Source organism: Ailuropoda melanoleuca, chromosome 5, assembly GCF_002007445.2.
Source record: "Ailuropoda melanoleuca isolate Jingjing chromosome 5, ASM200744v2, whole genome shotgun sequence".
Classification (NCBI taxonomy): domain Eukaryota; kingdom Metazoa; phylum Chordata; class Mammalia; order Carnivora; family Ursidae; genus Ailuropoda; species Ailuropoda melanoleuca.
The window spans coordinates 63,690,440-63,709,847 of NC_048222.1; the positions used below are offsets into that span (position 1 = coordinate 63,690,440).

A 19,408-nucleotide genomic window follows, 5' to 3' on the forward strand; every position below is an offset into this window, starting at 1 on the left:
ACTGACCTTCCATCTTTATTTTATACCTGCCTCTTAAGAGTTTCTTACACCCTTGAAACTTGACAGAGACAGTGCAGGACTTTCATTAATGTGACTTAGTTCCTTCGTCTTTAGTCTAAGGGAAAGGAGCAGCTCACCTTTGAGCATTGTCCATGGTATTGAGGCAAAGGTTCAGAATCTTTTAACTCTGTACTTTTCTTGCCATGATGAAAAGAGAACGGCAATTAGTCAAGGATCCAAAAAGCCCAAAGGTAGCTGATGAGCCACCTCCACTCTGGCCCATATATGCCATATCTTGTAGGTCTGCCTCTCCCACTTGCGGCTGTAGTACAAAAATATGACACCCTGACTTTCATCATAGTGGCTGAGTCAGAACCTTTAGGTATCTTTTCATTCTTAAGTAGAAAGACAGCAGTTCAGTAGCTTTAGTTGACTGTTATCTCTTGGCTTGCTGTTGGGTTTAACTTTGTCCTTTGATATTCCAGGTGTTAATGAAGAAAGCTGTTTCTCCTTCCTTCGCTTTATTGATGTATCTCCAGCAGAAATGGCAAACCTCATGCTTCAGGGACTTTTGGCCAGGTGAGAAGTTTGTGTAATTTGATGAGAGAGCAGTTGGGAATAAACAGGGAGAGACTTTGAACTGTGAAACTAAATACTTAATATTGTAGCCTCTTATTTTTTTCTTGTTAAGAGTAAAGATTTTTATAAGGGAAACACAATTTTCTTTTGATCATTTAATAATTGCATGATGCTTCATGATATACCTTAAATAAAAATTATTTCGGCTCTCCCCCCAAATGCTACCAGAAGGTCTTTAAATCTTCGTAATTTCTAGTTAGTCTTCTGTGTTGTATTTGCTTCTGCAGGGCAAGATAACGGCCAGTTAGTCCTTCACTTGGTAGTGATTGCAGCATAGCCTGCCTTAAGTATTCTGGGAAACTTAGTTCTGTGTTCTTTTTTTTTTTGGAATAATGGTTTTCACTTAAGTTGTTATTTTGTATTTATGTAATAAATAGCGACCTTGTTAGAAAAGTTTATCTCCCTAATATGAGGATGTTTTTGTAATAGAATTTTTGTGATAGAGTTAAATATTCTTTAATACTGAGTGGAGCTTTACAGAAGATTTTAGTTTTCATAGTAGCAAACCAGGTCATGCCAGAGATAGAATTTATAGAAGAAAAGTGTGAAATGGCTTCATCTGAAAGTAGGAAAGAACTGTTTCTAAAATGCTCAAGATGTACAAAAGAGACATGTGACTGAAAGACAAGGTTCCTCGCTGCTCTGAAGTACCCTCAAACCTCCATGGAGCACTGAATAAGCATGTCTGCTGTGGTCTGTTTCAGATGGTTAGCTCTTTTCCTGTCTCTGAAAGCCTCCTACAGGCTCCATCAGCTGCGCTCCTGGGGAGAGCCAGAAGGGGAGAGCCAGCAGAGATATCTGAGAAACAAGGATTTCCTTCTTGGGGTTAACTTTCCACTCTCCTTTCCCAACCTTTGCAGCTGCCCTTTGTTAAAGGTAAGCACTTATTTCACCTTCAGCTTTCCATAGTAGTACTCACTTCCCTTCTCTTTGCATCAGTCAAAGGAATAATAAAGTCAGTGATGACCTCATGGAGCCAAAAGTTCCTAGAGGAGTGGGAGCGGTGTACTGAGTTATAACTTACTATCACTTCATAGACGTGTTGTAGGTGTATGGAGATATATAGATATATAGTGTGTGTGTTTGTGCATGTGTGTATATTTAATATATATTTTGTATATAACTTTACTGTAAAGTTCACAGAATTTAAATGTACAACTCTTTGAATTTATCAATGTGGATACACTTATGTAATGACTAGATTATACCTAGATTAAGGTGTAGAACGTTTCCAGCACCCAGAATTCTCCCTCATGCATCTTCCCATTTAATACCTCCATTTCAGAACAAACCAACAAAATAACTATTCTATCACCATAGATTATTTTTGCCTGTTTTTGACCTTAATGTAAATGGAATCATCCAGTATGTGCACTTTTGTGTCCATATTATGTCTGTGAGATGCATCCACATTGCATTGTAGAGTTCTTTTGTAATACTATGAAGTAATCCATTGTCCGAATAGACCACAATTTATTAACCTGTACTACTGTTGGTGGATATTTAGTTTGCTTCCATTTGGGGGCTATTGTAAATAAAAGTGCAATGCATATTCTTGTACATGTCTTCCGATAAACGTAAGCACCAATTTCTTTGGGTTTATATCTAGGCATGAGATTGCTGTATCACCAGGTATATGTATGTTTAGATTTAGTAGCCACTACCAAGCCTTTTTCCAAAATGGTTTTAGAAATTTATACTCCTGGGGCGCCTGGGTAGTGCAGTCGTTAGGCGTCTGTCTTCGGCTCAGGGCGTGATCCCGGCGTTCCGGGATCAAGTCCCACATCGGGCTCCTCCGCTGGGAGCCTCTCCCACTTGCCCTGCTTGTGTTCCCTCTCTCTCTGGCTGTCTATCTCTGTCAAATAAATAAATAAATAATTTAAAAAAAAAAAAAAAAAAGGAAAGAAAGAAATTTATCCTCCTACTAGCAATATGAGAAGTTTGCTGCTGTTCATCATCCTTGCCAGTACCTGATACTGTCAGTCCATTTTGTTGCATTTGTAGTGTTACCTCATTATCTCGATTTTAAATTGCATTTCCATGAAAAATAATGATGTTGAATACTTTTTCATATAATTGTTCTGGCCATTGTAGAGTAGGTGAGAGAGAAAGTGACAGGAAATAACGTTATAGATGTAGGTCCGGATCGGTACTTGCAAGGATTTGGATTTTATTCTTTTTTTTTTTTTTAAAGATTTTATTTTTATTTTTTTGAAGAGATAGAGACAGCCAGCGAGAGAGGGAACACAAGCAGGGGGAGTGGGAGAGGAAGAAGCAGGCTCCTAGCGGAGGAGCCCGATGTGGGACTCGATCCCAGAACGCTGGGATCGCGCCCTGAGCCTAAGGCAGACGCTTAACGACTGCACCACCCAGGCGCCCCTGTTTTTAAGTTTAAAGCAAATACACAGGGATGAGATTAGTAGCTTTTGTTGTTGTGAGTGTAGATAGAAGACAGAAGACCCAGGTGCAGGGATTTACAGGGAGAGAGATTCTGGTTAGAAAGTGTAGAGAGCACATGAAGTGTGCAATGAAGTGTGACAGTCAAAAAGAATAGGGAAGTATTTCAGGAGGGACACTGGGTTTAAGTCAAAGTTGAGTTTGTAGGGGAGAAGAGACTCAGATTTGAAGATTAAATGGAAGAAGCCTGCAAAGAAGGAAATTGAACGTGAGAGAGAGACGATTGGGGGGATTGCAAAGTGGTTAACTACCCTTTTTATATGGTAGAAAACTCCAGTAAATATTAGTGGGAGCTCTATAATTAATGGAAAGGTACTCCCTACCACAAAGAAAGTTTTGCTATTTCTGGAAGCTCTGAAACGAAGCTTAACATGAAAAAAGAAAGTGTTACTAAGCAGTGCTTTCGTTTTATTTTTTATTTTTATTGTTTTTTGTCATTCCTTTTTTTTCCCCAAGTGAGAACACAGTTCATGTGTTTGGATATTTTATATAGTCCCTCTTGTCTTTGCGGACTTACACAAAAAAAGTTAAGTAAATGTTTCTTGAATGACTTAATAGTGGTGCTTTGTATTGTATTTGTGTTGGTTTTCCCTTTGGAATTTGATGTGTATTCTCATCTGAGGGAATGTTCTCCAGCCTAAAATTATAACATCAGTATTTAAAATAGAATTTTGTGAGAAGTTCTAACATTCCTTTGGAGGTTAAGAAATGTGGGATTGGTAACTTGTTTGATCACTCACTGATTTTATCGTACATCAGTTGTTTTTACCCTGCAGCTTCTGTTGATCAGGAACTTGGGAGCAACTTAGCTAGGTGAGTCTAGCTCAGAAAGTCAAGTCAAGATGTCAGCTAAGGTTACAGTTATTTGAAAGATTGACTAGAGCCATAGGATTTACTACCAAGTATCTTATTTACATGCTTAGGAAGGTGATGCTGGCTATTGGCTGGAGGCCTCAGTTTCTTGCAGTGTGGACTTTTCCATGGGGCTGCTTGAGTATCCTCATGACATGGCAGCTGGCTTCCACCAGGGTAAGTGATGAGAGAGAAAGAGCAAGCGAGGAAGAGGCACAGTGCCTTTTATGATCTGGTTTTAGGAGTCCTAGGAAAGGGGAAGGAACTAGGCTCTACCTTTTAAGGAGAAAGCTACCAAAGAATTTGTGAACATATCTTAAAATGACCAGAGCCTTACTACTGTTGGGCTGATACCTTTATATTGGTTATTTCATTGTAAAGTTTGTTTTGGTATTCCTAGTTCTGAGATTTTGGCCTAGGCTATTGATAGGTTCTGACTGTGACATCATGAAAGTTCTTAAATTGATTAAAGGATGTTGGTGTCTCTCCCTGCACTCCGTGTCACTCATCTTGTTCACAGTTTTACAACAAATGTCAGCTGGGGAGAATATTAAATACTGGATGATATCTGGCTTTCATGTTCAGCAGAAATTCACTGCAAAGTCCTTGTAAGCAAAATATTTTCATTGCAATCTCTGTTGTATTCTGTATCTTGCATTTTCATTTGATTTGCCAACTTCTGATTATGTAACCTTGATTATTTATGAAGAAATGCTATTTCTCCAACTCGTTGCTTTGCTTTCTTTTGTAGTCCTAAAAAGTGGAATAGCCTTGTTTTACTATGCAAGGTAAATACAAATTGTGTTTCAAAGTTTTGGTGGAAGTGGGTCGCCTGGCTGGCTCAGCCAGTGGAGCCTGCAACTCTTGATCTTGATGTTGTGAGTTTGAGCCCACGCTGAGTATAGAGATTACTTAAAAAAAATAAAATCTTTAAAACAACAACAAAGTTTTGATGAAAGAACATACAAATGATTCCATGTTCAAGTCCAGTTTTTAAAGGTGGAGTTTGGGGGTATTCTTTCTTTCTTTCTTTCTTTCTTTCTTTCTTTCTTTCTTTTCTTTCTTTTCTTTCTTTTCTTTCTTTTCTTTCTTTCTTTCTTTTTCTTTCTTTCTTTTTCTTTCTTTCTTTCTTTCTTTCTTTCTTTCTTTCTTTCTTTCTTTCTTTCATTTCTTTCATTTCTTTCATTTCTTTCATTTCTTTCATTTCTTCCCCCCCCCCCCATCATGGGGCTCAAACTCACAACACTTAGATCAAGGGTGGCATACTCTACCGACTGAGCCAGCCAGGCACCTTTGGGATTATTCTTGAGTGTATAGACCTGAGAGCAAAGAGAAGAGGAAATGCTAAAATTGGAAGCAAGTGTAGAATTCTTTCTCTTGTACTATTCAAATGACAATTTCAAGTAAAATTCCTTTGGAGCTACCACATTAGCTTTGAATTAATTTTTCCATATGCAGCTTTGTCCTCTTATTGCAGACAATTCTTCATTCTCTTCTGTGCCTTCATTTGTTTTATAAAGAGTGGTAGTTATTGTTCTAGCAGCCTGTCTCCTAAATACAGCTTCCTATCATCAGATCAGGTAAAGGCTTTGTTCTTATTCATCTAAGAAGACAGATAATGAGTGTTGACTTGGCTACATGTTGTCATCTTGTTCCTGGTAAGCTACCTCAGATCCCATACTACTGAGTCATTCGGCAATCTAACCCAGTCCTCACCTCATTCTTTCCCACTGTGAATATGAATGAATCTGGACAGAGAGAAGCTTTTTTCCAGGGCTGCCCGTAAAACCCTTGTTCTCACTCTGCAGTGAATGTTAGGTTTGAATTCTGTGTTACAGAGGTCAAGGAAGTACTAGTCTCATAATACTGGCTTTGGGATGGTACATAAACATGAAGGAACTAAGGAACTAGGCTAAGGACACAGATCAAATGACACTTAGGGGCGTTTTAAACGAAGTTTAGGGCCTTTTTAACCCTCTTACTTGATGTGAATGCTTGTCTGATATTTCTTTTGTGATACTTGTAGAACCAAAGCCAGCATGGTTCACTGTGTTCCACTTAATTTTATTATGCTCCACCCTGCTTTACTGGTGAGAATTTTGAGAAGAAATAGTAGGTAGTTCAAATTTTTCATAAATTCATTCCCACACACCTCCTTCCCCACTGTGAGCTCTGGCCAGAACTCCTTTCTTGTACAGTTTTGTAGGGGTTAAAGAGTACAAGTCTCACACATATGAATCTTTTTCTTTTTAATCTTGTTTGCTTAGAAGAATAAAGACAAAATCCAGAATCTATAGGATATATACCATGTGTAGTGATCTTTTGGGGAGGGAAAGCAGATATTATGCTATATCCAGTTAAAAATGATGATTGGCAGAAGCAGATTACAAGGCGTCCCCCACTTCAGTCAAGGTTATGCCACTTGACTTTTACAAAAAACCTACTTTTGTACCTGTTTTACGAATCAAAAGAAATCTGAGGAGGACTTTTGCTTTTACCAAAAAAAAGACAAGAAGTAGAAATAGAGTTCAGCATTTGTTTGGCACTGAGCCGTTACAGAGCTCTGTGCACTGGAGCAGTGAGAGTGGCACCGCCGAGCTCCTTCCCCAGGAACTGTGCTCAACCTTGAGCTGCCATAGCTTTGAACTGTGTCTGTGAACGTCTGTGCTTTATTTCAATTTATTTTGTGCATCTGTTAGCAAGGGGTGTCCTAAGATATCAGAAAAGCCTAAAAGAGGTTACTTTTGGGGGTCTGGTAATGCTCAAAAAAATTTCCGTATAGATTAATGGTGATTGCTTCTTTATTTTATGCTATGTCAGCTTACGAAAGTTTTCAAAGGAATTCTCTACTTTGGGGTAGCAAGGGAAACCTGTACCAGCACTGATTCCATCTCCTATATCTGTTTCAGTGAAACTGTTGTCTTGGTAATGGGCCACTTAGGCATCATGTGTGTCAAAAGCTTTACATACTCCACAGCTTTTGTGAGCTAGCTCATAAATATTGGGGGCAGTTCAGATTTTGCTATTGATGAAGAATCCCAAATAGGAAGTTTTGCTAAATGTTAATTTGCAACTACAGTATTTAAATATGTCATTATTTCCTGAGATAGTGAAGGCTGCCAACGCCTCTTGTGGAAAGCTCTGAGAAGCCATTGTATTCAGGGTTTTTCTGTGCTTTATTTTCTCTCTTTTTGTTTGGTCACTTAAAATATCTGAAAATAGAATCCATTTAGTCTAGCAGTTGATCTATAAACACTACGCCCTTTCATTTAAGGTGAGACCTTTCCTCACAGACTCTTAATTATAGAGAACAAAGTGACGGTTACCAGAGGGGAAGGGGGTTGGGGGAAGGTTGAGGATTAAGGAGTACACTCGTCGTGATGAGCACTGGGTGATTTATGAAATTGTTGAATCACTATATTGTACACCTGAATCTAATATACAGTATGTAAACTAACTGGAATTAAAATAAAAACTTAAAAAGCAAAATAATAATAAAGTGAGACCTTTTCTCTGTACCTATGTTTGATGTATTTTTTAAGAACAAAAGCAGAAAATTAATTTCTGGGTAATGAAGACCTAATGGTAACATAAATGCTCCTTTTAATTTTAAACAAGACATGGAGAATGAAGTATGGCCCCTTGTTAAATGGGTAAGTCTATATCTGAGGGGAAAAACATCTGTGTGTTTTCTGTGCTATACTGTGGCAAGAAGTTTACAGCTGTGGGATCTGTCTTCCCGCCCTACTTATTTTCAACTGAGACTTTTGCATGGTGCCAAGAGACTCTTTACAAAAGCCTAACTTCCCTGTTATGTGCATATTGTAGTTCTGGTAGCAAGACACACAACTGTCAGTGCCCACAGGGTAATGAAGACACTCAAGAGCATGAGGAAGGGACAACAGAACAGCAAAACCTGTGCCCACATCGTAACCAAATCATGTCTCCCATAGTGTGACTTTCTGTGTCTTTTTTTCCTAATTTGTTCTAGGCCAAAACAGGTTCACGTAGTAATGAACCTTCTTTTCTGTCCCTCCTGTACCTATTCACCCAAGCATCTTATGCAGTGGTGCTTAAGGTGTCCTTTATGTTCTTCTGTGTTAAGCATTAAATTTTTTTGTAGGTAGCAGTGTCTGGTAGTTGATGTTTATGTGAAGAAAATGTGGGTAGTGTGGTATTAAGGACCACCTATACTAAGGAAGAATTGATGGAACCAATGTTAAGAGAAAATAATGTAGAAAAGTACAGATTGAGTAAATATGCTGGGAGTGGTCAGGGCTTCTCTAAAGCTAAGACTGTGTATGAGCATTCTGAACTAGTGATTTTTTTTTAATCTAAAATCAGAAAGCTACAAATCACCTTGCCTTTAGTGACTTCCACTGAGAATACATCATAACCTAGCTCATGTAAGACAAGTGAACATGTTTTAATTTGGGAATGACCACCCCTAGGAGTAGAGTTATCATGAGATGTTTTCCAGAAAGGTGTCACAAATACCATATTATGTTAAAAGGACTCCCTACAGTGAATGTTGTAACCCTTTCTTACTAATAACTATAATGTTGAAGAGAAAATAACTGAAGGAAATGTTCATTCTTTCATCTTTTACCTTTATATTCTAGGAATGAAGTAAGAAACAGGCTTTATCGAATTTTGCCATTTGAGAATACTTAAAATGAGGGTGACTTTAAGAGATCCCTGGCAGAGACATTGTTTAGTTACTGTTCATAGAAGTTAGTAGACAATTCAGAGGTCTTTAGGTCCTCTACTGCTGCTGCCTCAGCCACCTGGGTGGCAGTAGACACCCTAACTAGCAGTCTGAACTACTCCTGTAGCTCGATGACATGAGCCATAGTTACTAGACTCTTACCTCTTCTCTCCACCCTCTAGGAGGCGCAAGGGGGCTTACCACCAATAATAGAAAATGCACTTGCCAAAAACAAGATTGACTACCTTCATCTGTGCATTAGGAATAGGAATTTTTTTAAGTGTTCATTCTTAGGTATCCAGTATCTAGTATTGGAAGAACAGCATGATACCTGGTCTAATAATCTTTGTAATGTCCTCACCCTAGGCATTCAGAAGGTAATGGGCATAAATATGTGGCGAGGCAGATGAACTTAAATGCAGATGCTAGCCAGCATACAGATGAGAACGCAGATGTTGTTGAAAAACCATCAGGTTAAAATTCTTTTCTCAGTAATGACAGGGACGTCAACATCTAGAGGAAAATATCAAAATGTCAAAGCTACGTGGACCCAGTGTTGTAATAAAGCATTGTAAAGACTTCCGTACAGTGTGGTTAGAAACCACTGGAGACTGCCCAACTCTCCTGAAAACAGTTCAGGCCTTTCAGTTTGTTCATGACCACTCTTCAGAAAATGCTGATTGGCTGGGGCGCCTGAGTGGCGCAGTCGTTAAGCGTCTGCCTTAGGCTCAGGGCGTGATCCCGGCGTTATGGGATCAAGCCCCACATCAGGCTCCTCCGCTGGGAGCCTGCTTCTTCCTCTCCCACTCCCCCTGCCTGTGTTCCCTCTCATGCTGGCTGTCTCTCTTTCTGTCAAATAAATAAAAATCTTTAAAAAAAAAAAAAAAAAGGAAGGAAGGAAGGAAGGAAGGAAGGAAGAAAGAAAGAAAGAAAGAAAGAAAGAAAGAAAGAAAGAAAGAAAAAAAAAAGAAAGAAAATGCTGATTGGTTTTTGGAAAACAGATTGTGATACACGTACCCTGCTAGACAGCTTTAAGATGGCTTCTTTCAAAGTGTGATCTTGTAGAGCCCATTTACTTTGGGAAAAGATCTCTACGAACAAAGAAGCCTTGAAGAGATTTCAGTCCTGAAATCTTTTGGTACTAGAATTATGACTATTATTCTTCTGTACAGAGTTCTGGTTACTGTTCATCTTGCAGTTTGTTTTCTTGACCTTACACCAGTGTATAAATTTGCCTACCTCGTATATGTATTATCTTCATCTGTATGGTCATTTAGGTTACCAACCTGCCTTATCTGAGAAAACTAAGAAAAAAAGTGAAGTAATCAAGAATGAAGATCAAAAGATAAAATGTCTAACGCACTGAAGAAAGAATTGCATTTGCACTAAAGAGCACTGTAATCCCACTGACAGATTCTTTTTTGTGGACATTCCATGCTTTTTTTTTTTTTTTAAGGTTTTATTTATTTATTTTGAGAGAGAGAAAGACAAACCAAGAAAGCAAGAGAGGGCACTAGTGGGGAGGAGAGGGAGGAGCAGCAGGCTCCCCACTGAGCAGGAAGCCTGGGGCTTGATCCCAGGACCCCGGGATTGTGACCTGAGCCGAAGGCAGACTTTTTACCAACTGAGCCACCCAGGCACCCCAACATTCCATACTTTCAAAAAATCTTTTGCATGAATGCTTATAAACTGAACCTTTAGTATGAGCTTTTAGTCTGTTAAAATGTATTGATATGGTAATATAAATGAAGAATTTATATTTTTAAAAAAATGGTCAGATAAAGGAACTAAAGCAATATTGTTTCCTTTTTCCTGAGTAGTTGTATTGATACCACTGAATACGTGAAACAGCTAACCTTGCTAGAACTACAGTTGACTCTTGAACGACGCAGGGGTTAGGGATGCTGACCCTGTCTGCAGTCAAAACTCCGCATATAACTTTTGACTCCCCAAAAACTTAACTGCTAATAGCCTGCTGTTGACAGGAAGCTTTACCAATAACATAAGCAGCCAATTAACACATATTTTGTATGTTGTGTTATATACTGTATTCTTATAATAAAGTAAGGTGAAGAAAAGAAGATTATTAAAATTGTAAGGAAAATACATTTACAGTATTGTTCAGTTACTTTTGAGAAAAATCCATGTATAAGTGGATCCACACATTTCAAACCCATGTTCTTCAAGGGTCAGCTGTGCATTGCGCTGTTAATATACATGTGTGATGCTAAACGGATGTGCCTTACGCCTGGCTGGCTCAGTCAGTCAGTAGAGTATACAACTCTTGATCTCGTGGTTGTAAGTTCGAGCCCCACGTTGGGTGTAGAGATTACTTAAAAATAAAATCGTTAAAAGAAAAATCTGCCTTGAAGAAAAATTTAGAAGGAAATATTGTTGGCCATCATGTTTTTCAACGTGAGTTTGCATCCATGGTATAACAAACGAACCAAACTTCCCCCCACATATACGTTGTTCTGCCTAATGAAAGTTATGTTCTCAGTATTTATAATTAGCAGTATCTCTTCCAGAAAAAGATAGAATTAGAAATGCTACTTGCTTACGGTATATTGATAAAACCATGCTTCAAAATTAGCATGAACCTTGACTAAGTTATACATTTGGTTCTAAATACTGGTTTATTATTTATTAGAATTAATAATATTCACTAAGAAGAATGTGTTTAAATCAGATGTTTAATATGTGACATTTTTTCCATTTTGCTTGCATTAAACATACTTGCCAATGGCACTAATTCACATTTTTGTTTTGTAGTCTCTGGTTTTCAGCAGCCACTGTAAAGCAGTGAGTGGCTACTCAGACCAGGTCATCCATCAGCGGAGATCAGCTACCTCCTCGCTTCGTTGCTGCCTGCTCACTGAACTGCCGTCTTTTTTGTGTGTGGCCAGTCCACGAGTAAGTGCCACAGGAGGGAAGAGGCAAAATACATGATACTTGAAGAAATAAACCAACTTTTAAGAGATCCACTTCTTAAACAGAACTGTTTTAAGCTGTTTGGACCTTGAGAAACATAAATCCTCAGTATATATTTGTTTATTTATTTAAAAGATTTTATTTATTTATTTGGCAGAGAGAGACAGCAAGAGAGGGAACACAAGCAGGGGGAGCGTGAGAGGGAGAAGCAGGCTTCCTGCGGAGCAGGGAGCCCGATGCAGGGCTCAATCTCAGGGCTCAATCCCAGGACCCTGGGATCATGACTTGAGCCGAAGGCAGACGCTTAACGGCTGAGCCACCCAGGTGCCCCAAATCCTCAGTATTTAGAAGACATACGTGGTCCTGGCTTTCCCAAGACAGCACTCCTCCCTTTAAATTGTGTTGGTTTGAGAACTGTTGTATGGTAGATAGGAATGGCTTCTTTCCCTGACCATGTCTCTCCTGTGTAGATCCTCTCCTTTAGGCAGGCGCTCTAAACTACCATGGGAGCAAGCCATCTGTTAGGTAGATTATCACTGAACAGCAGGGTCAGGGCAGTGCAATATTTGAAAAGGAGAGGGAGCCATTTGTTACCTGTATTGAGGTTTTTGAGGGGGTTTTTTTTGGAGGAGGCGGCCATATTGGGAGGGAGATTTGATCCGGCCTTATCACCTCAGTGCAGTCTCCACATAACAAAAGGAAACATAACACTCCAGCATCAAGAAACTTCTTAGTCTGGTGTTCTCTCACTTTCCTCAGCAGCCCTGCCTAGACTGTGGTTCACAGGTATGTTCCCTTTGAAGAGTGACTGTTGTGCTCTGTTCACCATTCAGCAGCCATAATTTTATTTGCAGGTTGGGAGCAGTTTCTGTTGTGGTTTCAACATTGAGCACCTGTTAGTTCCTTCCTAACACTCCATTTATCAAAACAGGGCACTCTCGTGATTGCCAACGGCATCGCTACAAAGGCTCGCTCCCCTTTGTATGGTGCTGTTTTTTAGTCTGCTTACCTCTTCCATTCTTTCTTGTCATTGATCACAGCTAGACAGAAGCTGCCTTACAACTCTGAACAAATATATGAAGGGAGAGGGACAAAGCAGAGATGTGCTAGACTCTGTGGTTAGAGCAGAGAACAAGTTTCTGTCTTCCCAGCTCATTTCCTTTTTGCTCTAAGGAACATCTTTCAGTTAGCCAGGAAAATTCTTAAGAGGCCAACGTTTCTTACCCTTCTGTGTTTTATCTTGTTTTCTCCACTCATTCTAGAAGGTCTAAAGAAGGTGGAGCCTTTTGAATCTTCCTTAGTGATATTTTTCTGTCATTATTTACATCAGCTTGCATCTTTATTAAGTTATCAAAGGTCAGAATCTGGCAGGGGTCCCAAGAAAGTTGATAAATGGAAGTGAGATGATGGTGGTACTGAGTCGCATTGACTCCTCCCTGCCTTCCCTTCTTTCTGCTGACCCTGTACTACATGAACTTGATTCCCAGGCCACTTGTCGACTGTGATTTATATTGGCTAAATAGAAATTATTTAGATTTTCTATGTATCCTGTTCTTCCAGAGCATTTTTGGTCTTAAGTCAATGCAGGGAAATGCACCTTTTCTAGAAAACATTTGAAGTTAGCTGCTTTTATAGAAAGTGGTCTTCAGGCTTCATAGTTGCGTGGTTCATTTCCTTTTCACCTTCCCAAGCTGATGTGTATACTGAGAGGCCTAATAAGAGGAAGTCTGGATTTCAGAGAGGGATGTTTAGATATTTTTACTTCTCATATCCCTACAGATTTATAGAGCCAATTAAAATATAAGCTGCCTTGGGCTGTCATTGCATTTGCAGGCATAAAAATTCCTCATTTGTTCCACTCAGAGCTCTGTAGCCAACCACTCTGAAGAAGAACCCCACTCTTCCCACATACTCACACATGCAATACCCCAGCTGTACAACTTGGAGACTTGTTTTCTGAGGAGCCCAAAATCTAAACTATCGTGCCTGGTGCTGCTGTTTCCCTAAAGAACAGTAAATAATGACTAGCTTGAAGAAGGCTAGAATAGCATAAAGGTGGGGTGGCAGGAAGGGAACAGAAGAAAACTTCTTATCATTTGGCTGCAATGCTCTGCCCCAGCACCCTCTTTTCCTACTCAGCCCCTCTCTCCATAATTGTTTGTAGAGTTTCTTCACATAGCAGATGCCAAACCTGAAATGGGAGTAATTACACTGTGGTTATATGGACAGGAAAAGGAGTTTTAAATATGTCTGAATATTTTATTCACTCATATGCAAGCTTTTACCTTTCATATCAGGCCTGGAGTGTGAATAATCCTGAGATACCTTGATTATCTTATATTGATTTCTAACGCAAGACTTCCTTTAAAGTCTTAACCTTGAGGCTAAAACAAATTAATATCCCTGTCTTGTGGTGTGGAAACTTTAGGATCAGTTTTGGAAGAACTGTGTCACTAAGGAAGGAATAACAGGAGCTGTTTTCTCATTAGCTGTGGAAATAATTCTGCAGGGTTAATAAACCAAGACCCTGGAAATCCATCTTACCAAAAAACTGAAGCGCTTGGAGTGGTCACGCTTCCTAGAGCTAGAGCAGGAGTGTACATGTCCTCAGGAAGGACGCGCTAAATGCTTGAGGAGACAGCCCTTGAAGATACTATAGTTTAGGATGTTAATGAAGCAAGAAACAGAGGTCAGTTCATGTGAGACTGAAGGGAGTATGCATTTCCATTTGTGGGGAGGGAAGAATGGTATGTCATGCTCCATCTCCCCCTGCTTCTGAGCCATCAGGAAGGACACTTGGGGTTAGAAGAATGGGTGAAGGCTGTCTAGGATAGAGCTGACTTGGGAAGCACAGTTTAATTAGAAGTGGCTTGCTTGCCTCCTTTTGGACCTCATGAGTTCACTGCTTACGTACTTATGACATGATATTCTGTGATTCTGCATATATCTTGATCCAGGGCTCCTGCCAAAGAAGCTTATCAAAACATTAAGAAATATTTCACTAAGAACTGGGCCTCACATACCTCCTAGTTTTCAGTCCTGGACTTGGAAGGATATCAGCAAAATGAAATTGGAAAATGGATGAAAGTTCATAACTGGAGAAAGTTGTTTTGTTTTTAAACTGTAAGAGTGCCTAGGAGTGAGTTCTAGGTAGGAAAAACATTTTCCCTGTGTCAGTGTTCCCCTGTTCCTTTGTGCTGAGTTTTTGGCTTTTGATTTTTCATCTGGAGAATCTGGGCCCAAAGTCTATATATATTTTTTATTTTTATTATTCTTATTATTATTTTAGAGAGAGCGCGTGCATGAGAGCAAATGGGAGAGGGAGAAAGGGAAAGAAAATCTTAAGCAGGCTCCACATCTGGCACAGAGCCTGATGTGGGACTCGATCTCGCGACCCTGAGATCATGACCTGAGCCAAAATGAGGAGTACGACGCTTAACCCACTAAGCCACCCAGGTGCCTCCCAAAGTCTGTATAAGTCTAGTGTAAGTTCTGCTTTTCTAGAAAATAACAACAACAAAAACAAAGCAGTTATCTTTGAGTGTAAAATTCGTCAGTATAAGTCTCTCATTAGAAAAGAGTAAATATGCTTTACTCATCCAAAAGCATATATACTATATAGAACTGGTCGTACTTCTGCAGTCGAACCACTGCTGCTTATATCACTGTTATGAAAGTACAGCCACCATTGATTGTGAGGTTCTGGGACTCGTACCCTAGGTGGTAGAGAGCTGCTGAGTTACTGCTAGGACAGGCCATAGCACAAAAGATCCAGTTTTTATCCACCTGTTTTTTATTTCTGTCTTTGTTTGTCTATGGTCAGCTTTCGGTGGGAAAAAGGAGTAAGTTGGAAGCAAGAGAACAAACTCCTTTTGGAGTGGGTAAAGATGATAGGAGATTACCAACACCTTTGCTTGGTACTGTGTGTGAAACCGATTCATATGTGAGCCTGTCTGGGTTTTGGAGCTGCAGGGGCCCAGCTTGCTGTGACCCTCGCTGTAGTTTTGTGTCTGGACTGTAGATGGCACTGTTCTCTAGCAAACTGTTCAGCTTTATCTGTAAGCCAGAGTAGAGGACGCTATGGTAATTAGGAAATGATGCTCCTTCTATTGTTTTGGTATCCTCTAGTCTCCAGCAGAGGCACCTGCAGCCCCGCAGTCAGCTAGCTGACTGTTAACGTACTTTAAGGCAGCATTAAGGCTTGGCCTGAGGGGCCGTGGTTTCGTTAAAAGCCTAGAGCTACTGGCTTCTTAGACCTTCTGGATCAAAATCTGCACTTTAGATAAGCTCCCAGGAAGGTTCTTATGCGTTCCAAAACTTGACAACCATTCCATTGCCCTAGAGATTGATGTGCATGAAGATAGAAAAGTTAATAACAAGATATATTTTCCCAAATGTCTCACTTCTGGGAAATAATAGCAACGTAGAACTAGCTAACTAGGTACGGCCAGTGTTCTCTGTTTTCTGTCTCATTCCTCTGCACTTGCTCCTTATACCCAGTTTCTCCCCATTTCTTGGTCTTCCTCCAAGGTTTTTCTCAGCCATTTAGTGCATATAATGGGACTTCAGCATTTTTATCAGCCTGAGCTTGCAGATAATCACAACCTCCAAATTTCAACAGAAGGTAACTCAGGCTTCTAATCAGGTGATTTCACAGCTATCTGAATACACAGATGCTTATTAGAGTGGGACTAGACCCAGATCACTAAAGGATTAAAAAGCCTGTTTCTTAATTGGCGGGAGCCTTCTATTCCATGGAGAGGCGGCATTTCAGTGTTGTTGCACCTTGTAGGGAGATAAAAATATGTCTCTGTCCTAATGAATCCACCACTCTCTAGCAGTTGCTTTCTCCACCCCCCTCCACCATATCCCAGCTTATGGCCTGAAAGAAAGGTTCTCTTATATTTCATTAGGTTTGTCAGTTAGCAGCTTGGTCAGGAAAGAGGAGAAAGAAGTCTTGATAAACTTGGGAGCTTTGCCACAAAAACACTGAAGAAAGTTTCAAATGCACCAGGCCAATACCTCTTTTCGTTCTTTAGTAATGACTGCGTAGCTCCAGCTCCCTTCCTGATCTCCCCATTCTGTGTATGGCTAACAGAACTTGACAAAAAACACCATCCAGCAATGAGGGGAGGTGGCAAAGTTGGATCAGAAATACACAGAACCGTGGTAGAATTATTCGTGACCTGGTATCCTAGTTTTCCTGCAAACTCCAGCACTCTGGATCTTTAGTTTGCTGCAGATTTATGTTATAAGAGGTTGGCCTTTTACCTGGACCAGCTCACTAAGTCAGTTATTAGGGGCAGCTTATTTGTCAGAACAAGGAAGTTAAAACCACTAGCCTAAAAATTACCCACATTTGTCTGATTTCAAAGTTGGGGTGTAGAAAAAGTGCAAGAGCTATCTCATGTGACTGTCTCACTGCAGGTTACCGCAGTGCCGTTGGATTCTTACTGCAATGACCGAAGTGCAGAATATGAGCGGCGAGTGCTGAAAGAAGGAGGGAGTCTGGCAGCCAAGCAGTGTTTGTTAAATGGGGCCCCTGAACTGGCAGCAGATTGGCTAAATCGACGATCCCAGTTCTTCCCAGAACCAGCTGGAGGACTGTGGAGCATCAGGCCTCAGAATGGCTGGTCTTTCATCAGAATTCCAGGTAAGTTCTCTGATCTCTTGGAATGTGTTCCCAGCTCTGGCAAGGGAAGAGGAACCGAGGAGATACTCCATGTGATGGCTTTAGATATTTGGTATTCAAAGTTCTTGGGGTTTGTTTCCTGTTTTGCCCTTACTAAACTTTATATGTAAAAATACTTAAGTAATTTATGTCTTAAGAGAGAAATGTTTTTAGATTTGTGCTTACGTACTCTCCTTTGACAAGCTTACAACTGAGAAAGGAATGCCACCCTTGGAAAAAAAAGGGGGGGCGCTTTTTTTTCCTACCAAGAAATAAACTTGGTAGGAAAGGCTTCAGGCCGAGTGAGTACAGCTGTCTTGTGCCGTTGCCGGTAGGGTGAATGAGAATGTCGTCACTCTCAGAAAGCCTAGTTGAAGTAGCATAAACAGTGTCCTGCACGGAGCACTAGAGATCTGAATGATAACCAGAAGAAAAACAGTGTGTTTTGTGCCAAAATGCTAGCAGATTCCCAGACCTCGTAGAGTCAAGGTCGAGGGTTGAAAGGAAACTAGGTTTTCATCTTTGCTTTAGTGAGACTACTTTTAAGGAAACTGAACACAGGGTTCATAAGGTTATGTTCTTTGCTTACACCTGCTGGCAGATTGGAGTGGTAGTTGAGAGCTACCGTGTTAGTTTTGGTTGTCCAGATTCTCTGATACTTTGATTGTATTCTATTTTCTGGTTTTAATGGAAGTAAACTAGAGCTGAGCGTTCAGAAGAGAGACTCTGCCAAGTGTCAGGGGACTGGGTCAGCCTGGTAGTTGCTGTGGGGGTGCTTTGAACTAGAAGGTGCCATTGTGAGTTTATAAGAGCAATATAGTGTGCGGCCTGCTAGTGGACTTAAAATACCTGAAAGCAGGGGGTGAAGGTGTACTGTTGGAAAACAAGGGGGAAGCCCAGTTGTAAAGCAGGCCTACATTAGTAATGGGAATAGAGGACTAAAATCCAGCAGGTCTGGAAGCCATCGAGTCCCATGCAGAAGATGAGCACAGGTGTTGAAAGAAGCAAGACAACACCTTATTTCTTCTTTCTCCCTTCTTCATTCTGGCTCCTGAGTTCCCAGTACAGGAGTAGAGGGCTTATTGCTGGCGCTGTGGGAATCTCTTGTGGCTTTTCCTGTTCTTTGAAAGAAAAATGGACCTTGTTTAAATAGCAGGAAGTGTCTGAGTTCTTTTCGCATCGATAAAAAGCGCCAGCCTCACTGGCTGTTTACTGTGAGAACCAACCAGCTCCTCACTGACCCCATTGTGCTCTGTAGACTGGCTGGGGCAGGGCAGTGAGGGGTGGGGGGGCTGCGGGGTCACTGGAACCTGTATTTTATCTCTTTTTTTTCTCTGTACTTTTATATTTTCTGTTTCCTTGGGAAAGGTTGGTTCCATTATAGTCCCCGAAAGACCAGAATCTCCTGAATTTCACATCTTGAATGCATCTCCCTGTTTGACCAGGAGAAAGGTGTATGGTCCTTTCAAAAGTCTCCTCTCCTTAGAAAAAGGAGATATTTCCTCTATTAGCCTAGTTTTACTGCCCTGGGATATGTTCATTTTGTCCCCAAGCAGGCTCTTAACGCTGCGGCTAGTAAGAACTTGTGTCTGAGTGAAAATATTGAAAGATTGTACTATAGGATCGTAGAAAATATTGCAAGAGAGTAGGATAGGTCTGTACAACATTTTTTGAGATCCTGTTTTAAAGAGAGGTTTGACTTGGCACAATCAGCCTAATTTCTAGGGAATTGTGCTCTTTTTGGCTCTGTGCCCTGCTTAGCAACAGGTGGTGCTGTTGTCCAGTGCAACTTTGGTAGCTCCTAAAAATTGGGTAATGGATGCCAGGCCCAAAAGATCCCAATGTGTGCATGGAAAGAAACCCATTTTTTCTGCCTATCTTTCTAAGGACAAGTACTGGGTTGTTAACATGCTTAACAGAGAAGCAGAAATACTATTCATTGCTTCAGTATTCGAAGGCTATTGCTGCGGTCTTTCTGCTTAGGCCTTTTCTTTCAGGGTAGTCCAGAGAAATCCAGTGCACCCGCTTTCGCTTCCCACGTACACAGTAACAGCTAACAGCGGGCACCACTCTTGCTTCTTTCAGGTGCATCAGAGGTCTGTGCACATCTTCATCTCTGAGCTGCCTCCTCTTAGCACCAGGTCGTTCTG

General features: G+C 40.5%; 1 protein-coding gene across 2 annotated transcripts in view; it reads left to right on the top strand.

Moving 5' to 3' along the window:
* The window catches only part of INO80 (INO80 complex ATPase subunit), a 122,534-nt gene that overhangs the window by 67,903 nt on the left and 35,223 nt on the right, over window positions 1-19,408 (top strand). For both annotated transcript variants that reach the window (XM_034661138.1, XM_034661139.1), the window contains exons 23-26: window positions 486-579; window positions 1,344-1,515; window positions 11,429-11,569; window positions 17,015-17,240. In XM_034661138.1, the coding sequence (XP_034517029.1) occupies window positions 486-579; window positions 1,344-1,515; window positions 11,429-11,569; window positions 17,015-17,240 (633 nt within the window). The remainder of the gene's footprint in view (window positions 1-485; window positions 580-1,343; window positions 1,516-11,428; window positions 11,570-17,014; window positions 17,241-19,408) is intronic.